Here is a 20,185-nt window from a genome sequence, read left to right as displayed (position 1 = left end):
ACAAGTGGCCCGTGGGTTGCAGGTTGAGAACCACTGAATTAGAGTTTGCTCCTGTTAGGCTGGTTTTTATCATTCTTTTTAATAATTGACTCTTTATATAGCTGTTTTTAGAAACTTTGATGTAGTTACCCCAAAAATAATAATATTCCAGAATGGCTGTTGAATGAAGGCAATGTAGAACATAAGTAATTCTAGGGGTGAAGATTAGGGATATCAGAATTCCATACTTTTATTTAAATACATACAAGCTAGTCTGTTTTTTAATCTGCTTTTATTTTTCTTTAAATATAAATAGATGTTAAATACTTCTCACACATTTTCAAAGCATAAATTAGTCTGTCTTTTCATTCTACATACAACCATTTCAAGTGAATATTTTTTCATGAATATTAAATGAAATCAGCTTGTATTGTAAATATTGGTAATAAATACTGGTAGTGGTAGTAAATAAGCTAGACTCCGTTTAAATTATCTCTAAATCCTGTAAAAATAAATAGGTAATATTTTTTAAAAATAAATATTTTAAAAAATAATAAATACATTTGTAAAAGGAAATCTTAATAAAATATAAACTATTCTGATTACTTCTGGTTCTTAAAATAGAACAACACTGTCATCTGCCACATGACAGATTTTGTGATGAAGGAATGTGCCTGAATTAAAACATTCAAACACTGAGATTCCTGGTGTTTTTCAGATATCGAACAGCCCTCACAGTTTTCTCCATGAATGAAGTAAAGTCCCGGAGGATGAGATGGGTGCTGATTTTCTCTATCCATTTTTTATTTGACTTCAGTTTTTCAAAAAGTGTGCTCTGGGTAGCTGGGTCTGGCACGATCACTGCATCAGGATTTTTCATCTATGACAAAGAAAATGAAAATACATTGGTTACAATACTATAAAATGCTCTTGATGGAAAGGATCTGCCTTTATGCATGTGAAATATGCAAAAGATGCTTACAAGAAAGCATTATTTATTCCCACTGTAATCTATGGTACTTGAGTTTCATTTGTAGCTGATACTACTTGCGCTAGGGAATCTTTTTTGGAATCTGACTATATGGCCTCATCTACACCAAAAAATAAAATGGGGTTTGAACATAATTGTAGACAGTTGAGTTAGACGTGATGCTGAATGATCCAGGACAATCAATATATCCACCAACTGTGTGGTTAGCTGACAAGATTTGTTCTGATCCATACTGATCACTAAGCCTCACGTCATCTAACTTTGCTGTTCACAGTCATGTTCAAACACAGTCAAATTCTGTAGTAGAGATAGGGTAAAATTTTCAAAAGGGGCATGTCTACGCTCTGGATTTTACAGTGGAGCAGCTGCAAACTGTCTGTGTAGCTGCACTAAGCCAATGGGAGAGCGTTCTCCTGTCAGCTTAACTACTCCAGCCCCCGTGAGTGGCAGTAGCTATGTCAGCTGGAGAAGCAATCCCACTGACAAAGTGCTGTCCTCACTGGCACTTATGTCGATGTAACTTATGTCAGTCGGGGATGGTTTATTCACATGTCAGAGGGACATTAATTATGCCAGCATAATAAGCTGTAGTGTAGACATAGGTTGAATCCTGTTTTCAAAAATACTTGGACACTTAACAGCCTAAGTCCTATTGACTTTCAATGAGAATGAAGCTCTTAAGTGCCTAAGACACTTATGAAAATGAGACTCTGGTGCTTTTGAAAGTTTTACCTGAGTTCTAGGTGGTTAATAAAGTACAAATCCTTGCAGCCTTCTCTCAGGATCCAGGCTACCATCTAAGAAATGCTGAAAGCAGTGTACTGTAAGCTGGAACATCTCTTTTTAAATTTTACTTGAATTATGTAAAAAATGCATGTCCTTTTCATTAAAATAACTTGAAGGGGTGGATTCTGAGCACACACCTCTGTGGGTGCATCTCTGATTCCTTGCTGCAGAGTTCTGTGTGGAGGATCTCCGCAGAACCACAAGGGAATATGAGCATGCTGATATGGCAATGATTCTATGGGTCTACTTGACCACAAACTAACAACAGGTGAGCAATAGGTTATGTCCCAAAGTCCTCCCCATACTCAGTAGCAACTAGGGCAGTTTGGCTGTATGGGTGTCCCAGGCCTCACTTCCTAACTGGGAAGGAAGACTCTATTTCTACTCCTCAGGATCTCTCATTGTTCCCACAGGCACAAGTTTTACTTGTGAGCTTTTTATTAGGCATTATGTTTAGTTCCAGCCAGTTCAATCAGTTTCTCACTTTCATGAAGGCTAAAGTCCAGCTGAGTTCATCCAGTTATAGAGCAACACAGACAATTGCCACAAATCAGTGTTTGCAATATATACAGGTGAAAGCAATGGTCCATTATCTTTTCACAACAGGACTATTATTCTAGATTATCACTGTGAAAAAAGTTCAGCTCCTGTTCATCTAAAAATGATGAAAATAAATATAATACAAAATGTATTTTATATATACAAATGGCTTTTGAAGGCATTGAAAAACACCTTGTAGGAAATAATGGCCTATAGTTTCCATAATTCTTGATCCTGCAACCCTCACTCACCTAAGTAGTTCTTCTTCACCCCGTAGTTCCATGGACTACGAAGAATCTATTCACATGAAGAGCTATTAGTGCAAGTAAGAATTGCAGGAATGGAGTGAATTTTAAAGAGTTCCATTTCAAAGAATTGCAAAACATACAAGCACAGCTAGTGTGTCCTTTCAAGGTATTGCAAAACATCCAGAACAGCTATTAGAGCTGAATAGCATTTAATTTTCTGAGTCCAAAAATATTCAGGCTTTTGTAAAATGTTAAGGCGTTATCAACTGTGATGCAAAAAGCAAGTGTTTCTCTGTAGGTGGCACTTGTTATTCAGCCCAAATCATTAACCTATAGGTTGTGTTTATCAGCAATTCTATAACTTGGACATTTGATTTTAAACTGAAAATGTTTAATCATAACATACAATCCTGCATGAAAGCTTGCGTTTATGAGATTTTAAATATTTACATTGTTTATTAAAGGTATTCTCTAGTCTTTCTCTGAGTCACTTTCAGAGTATTTGTTTTTTACTTCAGTGGGAGTTTTGGGTGTGAAAAGACTGCATGACTGAGTCCTAATTCTACGACTACTAGGAAAAAAATACCAGAAGCAGATTTTCTTTGTCACCAACCCAGCATCTACTTTTTTGTTTAATTTGCAAAATAATTTGGCACATTTACTTGCTAGAGCTGGTGTGCAAATTAGAGATAACAATAAGCTGTAGAATTAAGAATCTAATTGTCAGAAAATATTTGTAAAATCTGTAATTTACCATTGATATCCTTTCTGATAAATATTGAGAGCATGGATTTGTGGAGCCAGTTTGCTTCCATTGTAACCAATGGGATCACTGTGTGTCTTATGTTATTTTTCAGAGCATTATATTTCTGATTCCTTTTCAAATCAAAGTCAAAACAATTATGTATGGGTAAACATAAAAATAACTCACCATCTGCCTCATAGTATTTGCCAGATGCTTTGTACCATAACATATGGATTCCACTTTTTGTTTTTCACTAATAAATGTCTCTCGGACATATTCCAGGTATGTCTGAAATGCAAAAAGTCCACTAGAGATTCCTCTCAAGCATTTTTCCTAAAATGAGAGAAGGGTAAGGAAATTACTTATTGCAGAAAAAATTATTTGATGACAATATTGTTTCCATGTATCAGTTAACTAGCTATGTTTATACAGTGCTTCAGTGAGCTTCAGATAAGGCCCTATGTGTTGGGCTATTAATGTATTATAAAAGTTATTGATTCCTTGCCTCATTGAATCCAGAGAGTAGACATCCATCTTCCTCTGTGATCTTGGGGAGGTTCAGATTGTTTTGGGCAAGCATCTCCATACTGTTGTCACACACAGTAAATTTCTCACACATCTGGAAATAGACACAAAGAGATTTTATTACACCTTTATCACATTACCGTTTTCCAGGCAAAAGGCACTGTATACCTATGTCAGTAGAAAGGCCTTGTGCATTACTGAAATCTCCACAAACATGTTTTTTTTTATCAGCTTTTAAAAATTATTTGGCAGAATAGTTGAATATAGGGTGACCGGAGAGCAAGTGTGAAAAATCGGGATGGGGGTGGGGGGTACCTACATAAGAAAAAGCTCCAAAAATTGGGACTGTCCCTATAAAATCGGGACATCTGGTCACCCTAGTCGAATATGTTGTCCTAACTAATTAGAAATCACTGTTACATTTTCTCAAGTTTCAGGGGGTAGCTGTGTTAGTCTGTATCCACAAAAACAACAAGGAGTCCGATGGCACTTAAAGACTAAGATTTATTTGGGCATAATTTGGGCATTATTTGTTACATTTTCTATGCTTTTCATAATCTCCCATCAGAAACAATTTGCTCTAGTCTGTCTGATACACAGATTGGTATGTTTTCTAAGATGCATGTCTCAAATATTTGCTCCTTTAGAAGGTCAGGAAACTGCATGTCCTGTAAATAAACATGCCCTGGGAGGCTGTGGATTGTGCCTGCCTACACTCACTACACTTTTGACTAATATTCTCAAGGCCCCACGAGTTTTTCAGGACTAAAAGGAATTCACTTCCATGCTATCTTAGGTCTTGCCCATGGGAAACCAGCATAAGCCACCAGGCAGCCCAATCAGACAGAGAGAGGTGGCCAATTCCATGGCCAAGCTCAAGACAAATGACAACATGAGCCCAGATAAAACAGCTGGAGGCAAAAAACACCAGATAGTCCCGTTTGCTGTTAAGATCTGCCAAGTGCAGCAAAGAACCGACCAACTCAGGTTGGGAACCCAGACCCAGCTGCCTCCGTGTATTACCCACCTCGTCCTTCAGCTTGGCCGCTTTGCTGTGCAGCAGCCACGCCAGGGACTCGCAATCGGGCAGCAAGGGGCTTCTGGCAAGCGAGTCCGGGGGATCAACAAGTTCCTCTTCCCCGGAGGAATCCGGGAGGGGGACAGCTCTGGTCCCGAGGAGCAATGTCAAGGCTGCCGCTGCCAAGAGAAAGCCTGAGAAGAGGAAACAGACAAGGGAGTGGAGTGAAATCCTGCCAGTTACATCGCACACGCTCTGTCAAAAAGACAGCGGGAGAGACTAGCGCACCCCGCTGCTCAGCGTTTGTGTTACTTACTTCCCCGAAGATAATTCATTTCCTTCTCTTTCCCCCCCTCTTTGCTCTCTCAAAATAGTTGCTGGCCAGAGGGCTGGAGAGCAGAATGAGATGCAGGAATCCCTGATTTTGGGCATATTTATATTCATTGCCACTGGTCGCTGGGAAAATCCAGTATTAGAAACATTTTTTTTTGTCTTTTGTTGTAATGAAAAGTGTTATTTGGTTTCTAATGAAAGGGAGGTATGAAGTACTATTGTGAAACACTTCAGGAAACTGAGCTCACTATAATAGCGAATTAAGGATGGAAAAATAGTAATAGGACAGACCCCCCCCTGCAGTATGTTCTGGACTACAGTAAATGACTCAAGCAGAAGGTTGCCACCCGGATACTCCTTTCACACCATCTTGGCATTAAACCAAGGGTGCAGCTATCCCAAGAAACCAATACATTCTTGAGAGAAAACAGACATTTAATAATTATTATGTCATGTGCAGCAGAAGCAGTCATTAGGAGAGCCCTTATGAGGAAAAGGAAACATAATTTAATTCCCTAAATTGGTAGACCATTCAGAAAAAATTACAACTCATAAAAATATACAAAAAAAAAAAGACTAATTCTCAAAAGGGTGAATTGGATGGTAGATGATGGACATCAGTGAGTATCAGTTATTGTTAATTATTTTCACAGAATCCAGTAGTGTGGTAGGCGTATCAAAGTACAGTTAGGCCTTGTATAAATGAGAAAATTGTGCTAGTTTAACTAAACGACTTGATAAATTGATTTAAGTTGGTTCAGCTTGGTGTGTGGATACTCTTATTTGGGTTAAAGACTTCCTTATAATAAACTGATTTTAGCTAAATCAGTTTCTAAATAGATTTGTTGAAATGTATATGGTTTTTTCATGTGGACAAGACCATAAAAACACCTTTTCTTCACTAAAGGCTTGCATTCTTATTCTAGTCATGATATGACAAGATGGAGAACGGGGGAGAAGAGTATGTGGTAAGGAAGGAGCAAGGTGACAGCAGTAAGATTACATGGTTAATGAGTTTGGATGTCTGCACAGCTTGTGCAGATTATCAATTTATTATTAGTAAAATATAGGGCTGTCGATTAATCACAGTTAATTCATGCGATTAACTAAAAATAATTAATTGAGATTAAAAAAATTAATCTAAATTAATCACACTTTTAATCGCACTGTTAAACAATAGAATACCAATTTAAATTTATTAAATGTCTTTGGATGTTTTTCTACATTTTCAAATATATTGATTTCTATTACAACATAGAATACAAAGTGTACAGTGCTCACTTTATATTATTTTTGATAAACAAAAATATTTTTCAATTTACCTCATACAAGTACTGTAGTGCAATCTTTTTATTATGAAAATGTAACTTACAAATGTAGATTTTTTTTCTACATACCTGCACTCAAAAACAAAACAATGTAAATCTTTAGAGCCTACAAATCCACTGAGTCCTACTTCTTGTTCAGCCAATCGCTCAGAAAAACAAGTTTGTTTACATTTGCGGGAGATAATGCTGCCCGTTTATTATTTACAATGTCACCTGAAAGTGAGAACAGGCATTTGCATGGCACTTTTGCAGCCAGTATTGCAATGTATTTATGTGCCAGATATGCTAAACATTTGTATGCCCCTTCATGCTTCAGCCACCATTCCAGAGGACATACTTCCATTCTGATGATGCTCGTTAAAAAAAAAAAATGTGTTAATTAAATTTGTGACTAAACTCCTTGGGGAAGAATTGCATATCTCCTGCTGTTTTACCTGCATTCTGCCATATGTTTCATGTTATAGCAGTCTCGGATAATGATGCTGCACACAGGGCCGGCTCCAGGGGTTCTGCCACCCCAAGCAGCCAAAACAACAACAACAACAACAAAAAGCTGTGATTGCAATCGTGATCTGCTGCAATTCAGCGGGAGGTCCTTCTCTCCGACCAGGAGTGAGGGACCCTCCGCCGAATTGCAGCCGAATACCTGGATGTGTCGCCCCTCTCCGGAGTGGCCACCCCAAGCACTTGCTTGCTAAGCTGATTCCTGGAGCTGGCCCTTCCTGCACATGTTTTTCGTTTTAAGAACACTTTCAATGCATATTTGACAAAACACAAAGAAGGTACCACTGTGAGATTTCCAGGGGTGAAAGTAACTGAGGACACTTACCAATACAGGAGAGGGTGGGGCGGCTCTGGCCCTTGGAAAGACTGGGGCCTCGGGGAGGTGGGGCAGGGCTGAGGGGTCAGCATTCCTCAGCCAGCCTTTGGTCCATGCTGCCCAGGGCTCCCATGTTGATTTAAAGGGGCAGAAGCTCTGGATGCCACTGCTGCAGTAGCAGTAATGTTGTCCAGAGCCCCAGGCCCTTTTAAATCGCTGGCCCCAGGGCAGCTGCTCCCTTCCTCTCCCCCCAGCTGCAGGGTCCTTTGCTGCAGCAGCTGTGTCCCCCATGTTGGTGGCCTCACAATGGGGGGGAAGCAACATTAAAACGCTGCTGCAGCAAAGGACTGTCCTTAAAACACTGCCGCAGCAGCGCTTTAACATTGCTTCCCCTTCCCCCCACCCTCCCATTGGCGGCCCTGCTGGTACTGACCCTACTGTCAGGGCCCTCGACAGGGGAAGCAAAAGGGGCAGGTACATTAAAGTGCTGCTGCAGCTAAGCTTTAATGTGAACCGGGTATGGCCTGGTGCGGGTTCTTACTGGTACAGAGTACTGGCCTGTACTGGCTCACTTTCACCCCTGAAGATTTCTAAAGGTAGCTATAGCACTTGACCCAAGGTTTAAGAATCTGAAGTGCCTTCCAAATTCTGAGAGGGATGAGGTGTGGAACGTGCTTTCAGAAGAGTTAAAAGAGCAACACTCCAATGCGGAAACTTCAGAATCTGAACCACCAAAAAATAAAATCAACCTTCTGCTGGTGGCATCTGACTCAGATAATGAAAGTGAACATGCATCAGTGTGCACTGCTTTAGATCATTAATGAGCAGAACCTGTCATCAGTATGGATTTATGTCCTCTGGAATGGTGGTTGAAGTCATATGAATCTTTAGCACATCAGGCATGTAAATATCTTGTAACGTTGGCTACAACAATGCCATACAAACATCTGTTCTCACTTTCAGGAGATATTGTAAAGAAGAGGGCAGCATTATCTCCTGTAAATGTAAACAAACTTGTTTGTCTTAGCAATTTGAACAAGAAAGAGGACTGAATGAATTTGTAGGCTCTAAAGTTTTACATTGTTTTATTTTTGAGTGCAGTTATTTTTTGTACATAATTTTACATTTGTAAGTTCAACTTTCATTATAAAGATATTGCACTGGAGTACTTGCATCAAGTAAATTGAAAAATACTATTTCTTTTGTTTCTTACAGTGCAAATATTTGTAATAAAAATAATATAAAGTGAGCACTGTACACTTTGTATTCTGTGTTGTAACTGAAATCAATATATTTGAAAATGTAGAAAATATCTAAAAATATTTAAATGAATGATATTCTATTATTCTTTAACAGTGCGATTCATCATGAGATTAATCATGACTGATTTTTATAATTGCTTGACAGCCCTAATAAAATATTAATTTACTTTCTATATGTATCATGGGAGAAGTGAGTGTTAAGGAGGGACAATGCTTCCCTTTTCTTCCAAACACATTCAGCTGTTCTTACAAAAAGTGCTAAAATAATGTGTCATACTGGCAATTTATAGGAAAGTGCATTGTAGTGATTGTATGTAATTTGCTGCAGTGTGGAAATGTGGTCAACAAGCCCCTTGTGACAAAGTGCAGAGATCACTAAACCCATTTTTGCTTGACCATAAATCTGATTGGAGCCATTTGAACGCTGTAGATGAGAAGCCAGAGCAATGACCTTCTGTAGCACAAAGCCCTCCGATACCCCCTTTATGCATATCAGAGCATTAATGTCATATGATCAATGCATATATTTAAATATAACACTGACATTAGATAATCTAATCTAATGTATCAAAACATTAGAACCAGATCAGACTAATGGCCATCTAGTTTGGTATTCTCCCTCTGAGAATGGCCAAATCAGAGGAAGGCATAAAACACACACAGCCACAGGTGTGGACAGTTATGCCTAAGAGACAGTAAGTGGTTGACCTGAAGCCTGGAAGTTGAGATCTCTTATATATATATTTTGTCCTACCCAGTGAAATTGCAGGTATTCTTATTATTCATATAGAAATCTAATTTTTTTTAGAATTATTTTAAGCATTTTTCTTCATTACTATCTTACGGCAAGGAGTTTCGCAGATTACTTTTGTATAACATGATCATTGTTTGCAGTGTTGTTGTAACCATGTTGGTCCCAGAGACCTCATGGTTATTGAAGAGAGACAGGATAGGTGAGGTAGTATCTGTTATTGGACCAACTTCTCTTGGTGAGAGAGGCAAGTTTTAGATCTGGGAAACTTGGGGTTTGTCTTCACGTACTATGCTACAGAAGTGCAGCTGTGCCACTGCAGTGCTTTAGTGAAGACGCTACTACGCTGATGGGAAAAATTCTCATGTCAGCATAGTTAATACACCTCCCCAGGAAGCGGGAGAGTTTCTCCCATCAACATAGCGCTGTTTACATGGGGGATTAAGTTGATATAACTATATTGCTCAGGGGTGTGGATTTTTCATATTCCTGAGTGACATAGTTATACCAGCGTAGGTCTGTAGTGTAGATATGGCCTCAGAATGTCACGGCTAAATACAGGGTGGAAAATATTGTTTGGTGTAAATAGTTAACACATATTTCAAGGGACCAGTCCAGGTGAAATGGACGCCATCTGTTATCTGTACAGTAGAACATAACACCTATAGCACCTACATGTTTATATGATAAAAACTCCATAAGGGTGGGATTTGCAAAAGTACTCATTGTTGGTCTTACTCAACTCTGGTGCAATCACTGGGAGTTCTACGATTAATTTAAATGGCTGCAGAGGTAGGCCAATACTAAAAGCTTTTAAAAACCATACCTTAATCCCCCCTGCCCTTTTTAACTATTGATGTTCACAAAGGTAACTCTGAATACAAATTTTTTTTCATAAGGATGAGGGGAAGTGTGGGTTACTCCCAAGGTTGCTACCCTCAGAGAAAATGGTAATACCACTGGAAAATTCTAAAGAATGGTCAGGTGTAGGAGGAATCAGAGCATGTCAGCTGTCAGATGCATGCGTAGAAGAAGCTCAAACAAGGGTGGAGAAGGAAAACAATGCTAATGTCAGCAAAAGAAGGGGGTCTGCTAAATGAGTAAAATAAATGGATAGATAACTGGCATTTCTGTATAGAAAAGAAATGTTCAAATAAAGATTTGAATAACTGCTTCTAGAGCTGCTATATATTCCGCTCTGCTTTATTTACATTCTTGTTTTTAAAAATCTCCAGTATTCTACAGTAATGATCCAAACCACTACAGTTTGAGATGTGCTTATTGCAGTATTTGAGACTATTACTATATGATACAATAGTACTTTTAATAAAAATAGGAATGCTACTAAGCATGTAATTTTGTGCTTCTATACAGAAATCTGTTCAGAGAGTGGAAGAGAACCTCCATCATTTGTAGCCCATTAAAATTGGGATCAGAATAAAGAATGAGCAAATGGCATCTACGTGACTGACCGTCTCTTGAGAAGGAATTTAAGTCAATTTCATGGACATAGTTCTGGTTTATATTCTCCGATGGTTTCCCCAGCATTTATACAGGACTCCTGTGAATATTGAATTAGGGGGTCCTTGCACCCTCAACAAGACAAACTTGTTTCTATTGAGAAGCCTTTGTGCTTACAGTCCCTGAATTGCAGGTCCTGTTGGTGCCCAGAGCGGATTCTCTTCCTCATTCTTCTGAGGATCCATGGAAGCTAAATATGATAACCTCAGCCAGAATCTGCCTCCATTACAAAAAAAAAAAAAAACAACCCAAAAAACCCCCAAGCTTCAAGAACTGAGAGAATTTCCACTCTCAAGTATTTCCAAATAAATCTCCATTGGCTCTGTTGGGTGCTGTGAAATGAGGAAGCATTAAACCAAGGTGCCTTGTGACACAGCTGAAGTAAACAGGTCCTTTACTGTCCTGTATTAGCACAGTTCATAGCCAGAGGGATTTCTTCATTTGAAAATGTACACCAAAGGATTCCTTTTCATTAAGAGAAGTCATTTTGCTGCATTGCAATTTACTTGATGGTTATTTGCCAGCTCTAAGGGGAACTGCAGAGACATTTGGGATTTTTGCATGAAAAGCACTAGGGAGAGAACAGTTTTCTGCCCTGGTGACACATTCTCATCATTTTAAAACCACAGGCCCAGTGAAAGGCAGTCAGAAATTTACTCTCTGAGCACCTCAACCAGTTCCATGTGCAAAGAGCTCAGATTCCCTTGCTTGTCTATGTCTGAATGGTGGTGTTATGAGAGAAGGCTTTAGTTTGGGAGAGAAGTCTTTGGTCATCTTAAAGTTTGTGCATTGGTTTTTCAGATTTGCCCGCTTACTCAAGAGGAGAATTTATGTCACTCGCTCTTCTGGACAAGCTCTATGTTCCCCATGAGCCGATCTTGTTTTGTAGGCTCCTGTAGATGAAAAAAGGTCATAGAGGCAATACTCTCAAGGAATGTTGGAATACTCAGCAATTTAAACAGACGGAGCTTTGTAATGGATATATCTCTCAAATCAAAGTTATCACAAAATCAGAGAAGGAGAGTGTGTAAGGGATGATAGGTACCTTTTTGTAGACTCTCAGGCTACAAAGTGCTTTCTAGTGCCAGGCTGATCAAGTGGTAATCGGTGTGTTACAGTCATTTTCACTGTTGAACCACTTGTCACGGAGGCTAGATCCACAGTGGGAGCAAGTTTTGGCAGCACAGTTATATCTACACTAGGGCTTTGCCCAGCAAAGGTCAAGGCTCACACCTCTTCGCACCCTCTGTCCGATCTAGCTATGCCAGTGTCACAGGGTCGGTGCTGGCTCTGCTTCTTTTCCACCTGCACCCTGTGTTTAGGCTGGTAGAATAAAGAGACTTCCACACCTTTTCCTGGATCACCCAAGGGTCTTTTACAGCATTCGTGCAGTTCCCCAGTCTCCCAACAACTAGTGCCCCACAGACCCTCCCCAGAATCTCCAGCCTTTGAGGCTTCCTCCTTTGGTAAGGAGACAGCAATACTACCCTCCTGTCTCCTCCCCATCTAGCCTTCTCTCTGAGGTTCCGTCAGGGTTTTTATAGCCCTCCTGTGCCTAAGCCCAGCTGTCAGCACTCAGCTCAGCATGTTCCTCTGAGTCAGCTGGGCTTCTTGCTGAATACCTGTGTCTCTACCCTGGCCTCCTAGCCAGACAGCAGACCGCAGCCAGCATTTTGGCAGGGCTTTAAAGGTGGTTTTACCCCTGCCCTGCCACAGCCAGCAACAATTTTTAAGGTAGACTTGGACTGATGGCTACAATTACACATCATGCATCTATGAAGAACGCTAGAGAGACCTGAGAAAACTAAGCAATCAGGCAACATGATGGCAGAAGAAATTCAATGGGCAGAGCCTTAGCTGATGCAGATAGGCATAGCTCCATTCATTAGGTAACTGGTTCAAATTCAGTCCAGGTCAGTACTGACAGAAGCTGATAACATCCGATGGCTGTTAAGTGATTTACAGTATGAAAATGAGTTAATGGTTGCTGTCTAATTCTTAGTGATAGGTATCCACATAGTCAAAGTATAATAATAATTGGTGCCCTTGACAGAGGCTAACATTGGGATGGGCAATAGAGAGAATTTAATCTCCCCACCTATGTAGGTGGTCATTCCAGGATAATATTTGTGCACATTGGCTGAGCAGCATAGCAATCTCCAGGGCTGTCAATCTTTTTCAAGATTATGAAATTAACACACTTCTTAAATGCCTGCATCTAAGATGCAATGTTATTATAACTCTTTTATATTTGCTATCTGGGTATCTGCTTTATACTCTAGTATTGATATTTTTGGCTTATTGATAATGACTATAAGATCAGGCACTGAGTTATAGGGCTTGTTTGTCAAAAGGCCCCATTTTTTGAGAATTGCGTATGAATTGTGATTTGTCTAGTTTCTGTAGGAAGTAAGCCCATCGTTTCCAAAGAAACAACTCCGTTTAAAATACTCTGACTTCAAGTTTCACTTGTCTTTGAGAAACTTTTCAGTTTCTTCTTGGGATTGCTTTGCAAACGTAAAGTGTTCTGAAAATTTGTGACAAAGAGAAGTTGGGAGGGCAAATGTTTATATGAAAGCAAAACAAGGAAATGCAATCAACATAAATGCGGATGATACAGAAGTTCTCAGAACAGTAAGCATTTTTTATTGAGAAGACAATTAGGTTTTTTATGTATAGTTTATATAACACTTTACATGTGAGTGGCACTTTACAAAAGACCAAGCTCTCTTCCCCCAAAGAGCTTACTCAAATCAAAAAGAACATAAAGAGCTTAGAAATATGTGCATTCACAGACACTTCTAAGCACTGTGATTTCACTCGTGAGCATTTTCACTGGATCTATTGCATTCAAAGTTGCAGCTTCCCTTTGCTGCCCACACACTGATTCATTTCTATATAAAATGCATTTTTCCTAAATTCCCCAGGTGTTTAGTGCTTTATAAACTTCAGTTTGTTTGTGCCGTCTTGACTTTGAGGCAGTCATACTTCCTTTGGGACACCCACCTCTTACAGGTGTATGTGTATCAGTCAATATTTCTTCTTAATCTCCTTTTTTTTCCTTAAAGGAATGCTCACCTAACTTTCCTAACACTTCTACCTGGCTATAATTCCTATATCCATTTGAGATCCTAATTACATTGTTTGGAACTTTTTCACTTACAGAATATGCTTGCTGAGTTGCCATCAAATAGCACCTGTAAGGTCTGTGACTAGTGATGTCACCAGTTTTATTCACATAGAGCTCAATCCTCTACCTTTGAAGTCAATGGGAGTTTTGCCACTGACTTCAAAAGTAGACGATTCAGCTCCATAGAACTGGAGCCAAAGCTCACTGAGGTTAATTGGAGTGTTCCTGTTCAATGAATTTTGCATCATCCTGCAGTGCAAGACTTTATTTTCCATTCCTTTCTCTTGTTTGCTTTCATAATGTCTGTCTTATTGTTACTGCAGCCCTTTCTGGGAAAGGGAATTATTGTACAAGACATCAATAAAAGCAGGAATACATATGCACATTGCACTGCAAATTCAAGCTACAACAAAGATAAGTGATTTTTTAAAATTATCCTTGCAAGTTTAAACCTATAGCTATATGGATTATATGTATAGCTGGATTATCCCCTCTAGTTTCTTATAAGAGAAAAGTCTTCAAATAAACTTTAGCACCTTCCTATATAAAACCACAAATATAATTAACAGACAGAAAGAGGGAGGCCAATGTCCTCATGAATTACATTCTAATTGAAAGGTCAACAGAGACCAATCAGATGCGACTAAACTATTAAAATATTATAATACTAATTATATTATGGGCATGCATTCAAGAGTTTAATTATTGTCAATTTTCCCATATTTAAAATATCTTTAATTTTATTGAACTATTTGAGTAGTAAGGAGTTGAATCACATCGAATGTAGACACCATTTTATTTTATTTGTATACCCAATAGTTATACAAGTTTTAACTAACCAAATGCATTGGAAAACTGTGGCAGGACAATGTAATCGTGTTCAGTATATTCCCCTTTTGTCTCAAGGACATATTCCTATTCATTAGAAGTGAGTGAAATTTCCACATATTAAAAAGGGAGAAAATTGAAATTTTTTTTTGCTAATTTATTTTCCCGTTTTGACCAAATAAAGCTGCATGGAATTATTTGCATTTTGGAATTAGAATGAAATTTTTCATTTAAAAACATTGAGGGCGTAACAGGGCAAATTTTCTGAAATAACGGAAAGAAATCTTGTCCCTAGTTTTGAACAAGCTTCAGTGGCCAGAATTTGACTAAACTGGATAAAACACTGAAGATTTTTGTTCAAGTGTTGTCCAGAGTATTTGTCATTTACTAGCTGATAGTGTTCACAACATCACTCACTTGACGAACATTATAAAAATCAGAATGGTAATATAATGTGCTTTCATTGCTAAGGCTGATCTAACCTATTCTGGGGGCCAAATTGGCTCCAGCTTTAAACCACTTTAGCCCCACTGCCCTGAGCTAGGCATAGCTCAGCTGGACTCAAGGATTTGAGCCTTAGTTTCTGCCTACATTTAACAGATGAGATCCATATCTCTGCTCTGATCCCTTTATGACAGCTAAAAGGGTCAAAGTGGCACAAGAGGACGCTAAGCTCCACGTCCAGCTGGGGAAGGATTTTTCTGGTGCTGGTACTGTGGATGACAGCTATAAGGCTGCTCTGTGAGGACCCCCCCTAACAAACCCTACTGTAGCGGGGAATGCTGGCTGAGAGGTTGGGGTGAGAAAGATGTGGCAGTGGCAGTGCCACAGTACTAAATGATGCAGTGATCCCAGGAAGGATGCTATAACTTAGATAATCTTAAAGCCACCTTAGCTCTCCTACATCCTTATGGGCTGCATGTTCTGTGTTGTGCCTCTCACCCAGCATATCAGAGCTCATTCTTCCTGTGAACCAGTTTAGCTAAAGGTGTGATTAAAAACAAAGGCCTGTATGAGCATTAGTGTTCCCTCTAATTTTTGACATCAATGTGTAGGATAAATTTTGTTATGTGCACCAATATGGAGGTGATGTGTGGCGGGGGTGTGGCAGAGGGGTTCAGAGTGTGCGAGGTGGCTCAGGGCTGGGGCAGAGGGTTGGAGTGTGGGGGAGTGAGGGGTCTGGCTATGGATGCGGGCTCTGGGCTGGGGCCGGGGATGAGGGGTTTGGGGTATAGGAGGGGACTCAGGGCTAGGGCAGAGGGTTGGAGTGTGTGGGGGAGTGAGGGCTCTGGCTGGGGATGCAGGCTCTGGGTTGTGGCGAGGATGAGGGGTTTGGGAAGCAAGCTGCCTCAGAGCTGTGGTGAGGAGAGAGGACTCACCCCAGCCCTCTCTCACCACAGAAGCAGCTCTGGGCGGGGGGAGAGGTGCCTTTCCCATCCAGGGCAGCTCTGGGGCCAGGGCCAGGGCCAGGGCCAGGGGAGAGGTGTTGCTCCCCTGCCGCTGCAGCTCCAGGGCCAGGAAAGAGTTGCCTCTCCCCAGCCACAGCAGCTCCAGGAATGGAGGAGAGGTGCCTCTTCCTGCCTGCGTGGCCCTGGATAGCTTGCTGCACAGCCACGTAGCTTAGAGGAAGCTTACTTAGATGGGCATTCTTCCTGCAGTGTAAAAGAGACTTACTTCACTTTGAAGGCTGTCTGTACTGCAAAAAATGATGTGTTTTCACATTGAGACATGTATCTGAATGTAAAATCCTAGCAGAGAGAAAGCACACATAGATTTTACCTCAGTGTAAGTAGTTGAGGTCAGCCCCAGGTGGGGAGGGGATATAGGGTTGACCTCAACTAACTATACAGAAATAAAAAATACCTTTGTCTTGGTTCCATTAGGATTTCACATCAGGATAGCTATCTCTGTATGAAAACACACCTTTTTTCCCCTTTCCTTTGATAGCCAAATCAACCAGGAATGGGTTTAAGCTAAACTGAAATAAGCCACTCTTAGGGGAAGTAAGTGTCCATTTTGGGGTTTATGCCAGTTTAATTGAATCAGTTTAAAAACTAGTTTAAATTAAACCTGTGCAACTTACAAGATCTATGGGCTCAATTAACACAGGCAATGGTTTTGTTCTTAGTCCCTGATACTGTTGGTTTTATCCCTCTACAATAGTTCCACTATGTTTTTCTCCATTAAATCCTCTTGCTTGGTTTACTGTGGTTTAGTTGCACCTTTGAGAAAGTGTTACCATCCTTTAAGCTTCCCATTTTATGAATCCTGTATTCATAATCTCACCTAGATCCATTTTAATTACCAGTTTACTGGATATGAACTACTTTATATATATAATCTTAGTGTCACTGGTTTTTACCAAATTCCCATTAATAAATAACTTTCATTAGGTACTATAAGCTCCTGATCAGGTTATTCAGGTCTTTTGCAATTCAGTCTCTCTTCATCTTTACTAATGACCAGCCTTCATAATTTCATGCCACCTGTAATGCAATGTTGTTGTAGCCATGTAGGTCCCAGGATGTTAGAGTGTCAAGATATCTTTTATTAGATCACTTTCTGTTGGTGAGAGAGACAAGCTTTCTGCAATGTCATATATTGGTTAGTCCTCTTCCAGGTCATTGGTGTGTCTTGTATTTGTTTATTTGGCTTAGTTCTTCTTTTTCTGAATAGTACTAATAATAGAAGTTAGAATATAATGAGGGCTATTTTTATCCATCATATCCAAAATGACACAGACTCCCTTTTTCTGCATAGAAAAGATTTTGGGGATATGAAAAATGCAGAGTACCACAGAAAGCTCTCTTGTCATGTCATGTCTAACAACATTGCAGCAGTGAACATTTATCAGACTTTGTTTCTTTATCCTGTGGTGGGATGTGGGAAGATGGTTAATATCAAATTATGATGATGAAATTATTATGATAACTTCAGATCAGATCTCGGTAACTAGGATTGTAGACTGTCAGCCAAAAGACTTATTTTTTGCATATGATATAAAATGATTATGCTGCTTCTTTTAAGATATGGAGCCAGGGCTGGCCTTACCATAAGGCGAACTGAGATGGCCGCCTCAGGTGACAGACTGTGGTGGGGGCGCAAATAGGACCCAGAGTGTAGAAAATTGTGTCTGCTGCTGGTGCATATGTATTCTCTCTGCTCTAGATGCACAGAGATGGTGGAGTGCTGTGCTGGAGGAAGGAGGGCACAAGAGACATAACAGGCAGGCAGGAGAAAAGGTGAGAGGGAATAACAAAGCAGCAGGAGCTGAAGGGGGAGAGAAGAGGAGGAGCCTCTTATGTACCTCTTTGGCACTCCCAGGAGCTTGGACTGATTAACACCAGCTTCTCAGGGAACTTCCTGTTTCCTGCTGCTTCCCTGAACCCACTTGAGGAGAACAGGCAGTCAACTGAAGTAGTAGGAACCAGTTAGGCCCGTAAGACGCTGATATCTTTCTTCACTCAGGCCCTGCTACGAGCCTGCTTATTTGTCCCCTTCAACTGACTGTTGAGAGCCACTATAGCTGGCACAGAACAGCAGTCATGAGTGAAAGAAGAAAACGCCCCTCTGAGGCAGCATTCAGAAAAAGAAAGAAAGCAAAGGAAGCTTTTCTATCTAAGCAGAAAAGAGCTCTCCTGAGATACATAGACACAAATGTTCACAGTGAGCCTTCCAGCCCCAGTGAGGATGTGAGTGGTGAAGAGATGCCTGATCTTCCAGTTAGTCAGACTGCAGGTGACCTGGCAGCTACTGCCCCATCCATATCTGCATATCAAATGGATGTAACCATGCACATTCCTGAAGAAAAGTGTAGATTGGAGAAGAGTGTGGTGGAGGCACAAGAAACAGCTGCTGCAGAATTTAGTTCCTTAAGTCTAGATGATCCAGGACTGGGGACCCACTTGAGCAGTACCCTGAGGGACTTCCTTGTACTGCATGACCCACAGCAAGTGAAAAACTTCATGTTCCTCAAAGACAATGAAAATAGAAGTTTCCATCCAACACATTACTGGTGTGAAATCCCCAATGGTGACAAAATGGAGAGATCATGGCTTATGTACTCAAAACCCCAGAATGCTGCATACTGTTTTTGTTGCAAACTCTTCCAGTCTAATGTTTCAGCCACATTGGGTTCTACAGGAACAAAGGACTGAAAAAATCTGGCTAGAAATCTGGCAAGCCATGAAAAGGCAGCAAATCACCAGAGAGCATTCCATAGGTGGAAAGAGCTTGAGATGAGACTAAGGTTAAAGTCCACCATAGATGATCAGCATCAAGAGAAGATTGCATCAGAGTCTCTTTACTGGCAAAATGTTCTGAAAAGGCTCAATGCCATTGTGAGAATGCTTGCTACCCAAAACCTAGCATTGTGTGGCACTTCAGATCAACTGTGTGTGCCAAACAATGGAAACTTACTTAAAATTCTGGAGCTGATGGCTGAGTTTGATGCTGTACTCCAGGAGCATCTAAGAAGAGTCACCACCCAAGAAATGTACACACATCACTATCTTGGAAAAAACAATTCAAAATGAGATCATACAGTTACTGGCAACAAAAGTCAAACAGAAGATTCTGGCAGATCTGAAGTCAGCAAGATATTACTCTGTTATTTTGGACTTCACACCTGACATCAGCCATACGAACAAATGACTTTAATGGTGCATTTTGTAACAACAACAGAACCTAGTGAAAATGTCCCTGCAGTGGTGACTGTCAGAGAGCATTTTCTAGAATTTATTGACATTGATAATACTACAGGAGCTGGTGTGACAAATGTGCTTCTCAAAAAGCTGGAAGATACGGGAATTGCGATAGCTGACATGAGAAGTCAGGGCTATGATAATGGTGCCAACATGAGAGGAAAGAACAGAGGAGTGCAGACATGGATCCGAGAGTTAAATCCTCAAGCTTTTTTTGTCCCATGCAGTTCCATTCAATGAGCTTGGTGGTCAGTGATGTAGCATCAGCTTCTACTGAGGCTGCTGAATTTTTTAATGTCATTCAAAGCATCTATGTATTTTTCTCTGCATCAACTCATTGATGGCAAATTTTGAAGCAACATCTGGGAACTTCCTCTCTGACACCGAAACCACTGAGTGCCACACGATGGAAAAGTCGAGAGGAGGTGATAAAGCCTATCAAACACGAAATTGGGAAGATAGATGATGCCGTAGTTGCCATTATGGAGGATAGTGCTGTGACAGGAACTGTTCATGCGAGAACAGTGGCAGAGGGAAATGGAATCACTGGAAACATACATAACTTCAAATTTTTGTGTGGCTTAGTGTTGTGGCATGACATACTGCTTGAAATAAATGTTGTAAGCTACAGACTCCAAGGTGTTGACCTTGATATATCTGGAGCAATGGAACAACTG

At 40.2% G+C, this 20,185-nt stretch overlaps 1 protein-coding gene across 1 annotated transcript; it reads right to left on the bottom strand.

Moving 5' to 3' along the window:
• Positions 1 to 548: 548 nt before the first annotated feature.
• On the bottom strand, positions 549 to 14,225 carry IL6 (interleukin 6). Its single transcript, XM_030549379.1, has 5 exons — positions 14,105 to 14,225; positions 4,842 to 5,026; positions 3,795 to 3,908; positions 3,476 to 3,622; positions 549 to 859 (listed from the first exon to the last, which is right to left on the bottom strand). The coding sequence occupies exons 1-5, from the start codon at positions 14,223 to 14,225 to the stop codon at positions 668 to 670; spliced, it is 759 nt and encodes a 252-aa protein (XP_030405239.1). The 3' UTR covers positions 549 to 667.
• Positions 14,226 to 20,185: the final 5,960 nt, after the last annotated feature.

Source organism: Gopherus evgoodei, chromosome 2 (genome assembly GCF_007399415.2).
Source record: "Gopherus evgoodei ecotype Sinaloan lineage chromosome 2, rGopEvg1_v1.p, whole genome shotgun sequence".
Lineage (NCBI taxonomy): Eukaryota > Metazoa > Chordata > Testudines > Testudinidae > Gopherus > Gopherus evgoodei.
Note: the sequence above shows the minus strand (reverse complement) of the source record. Positions and strands in the feature narration are given on the sequence as shown.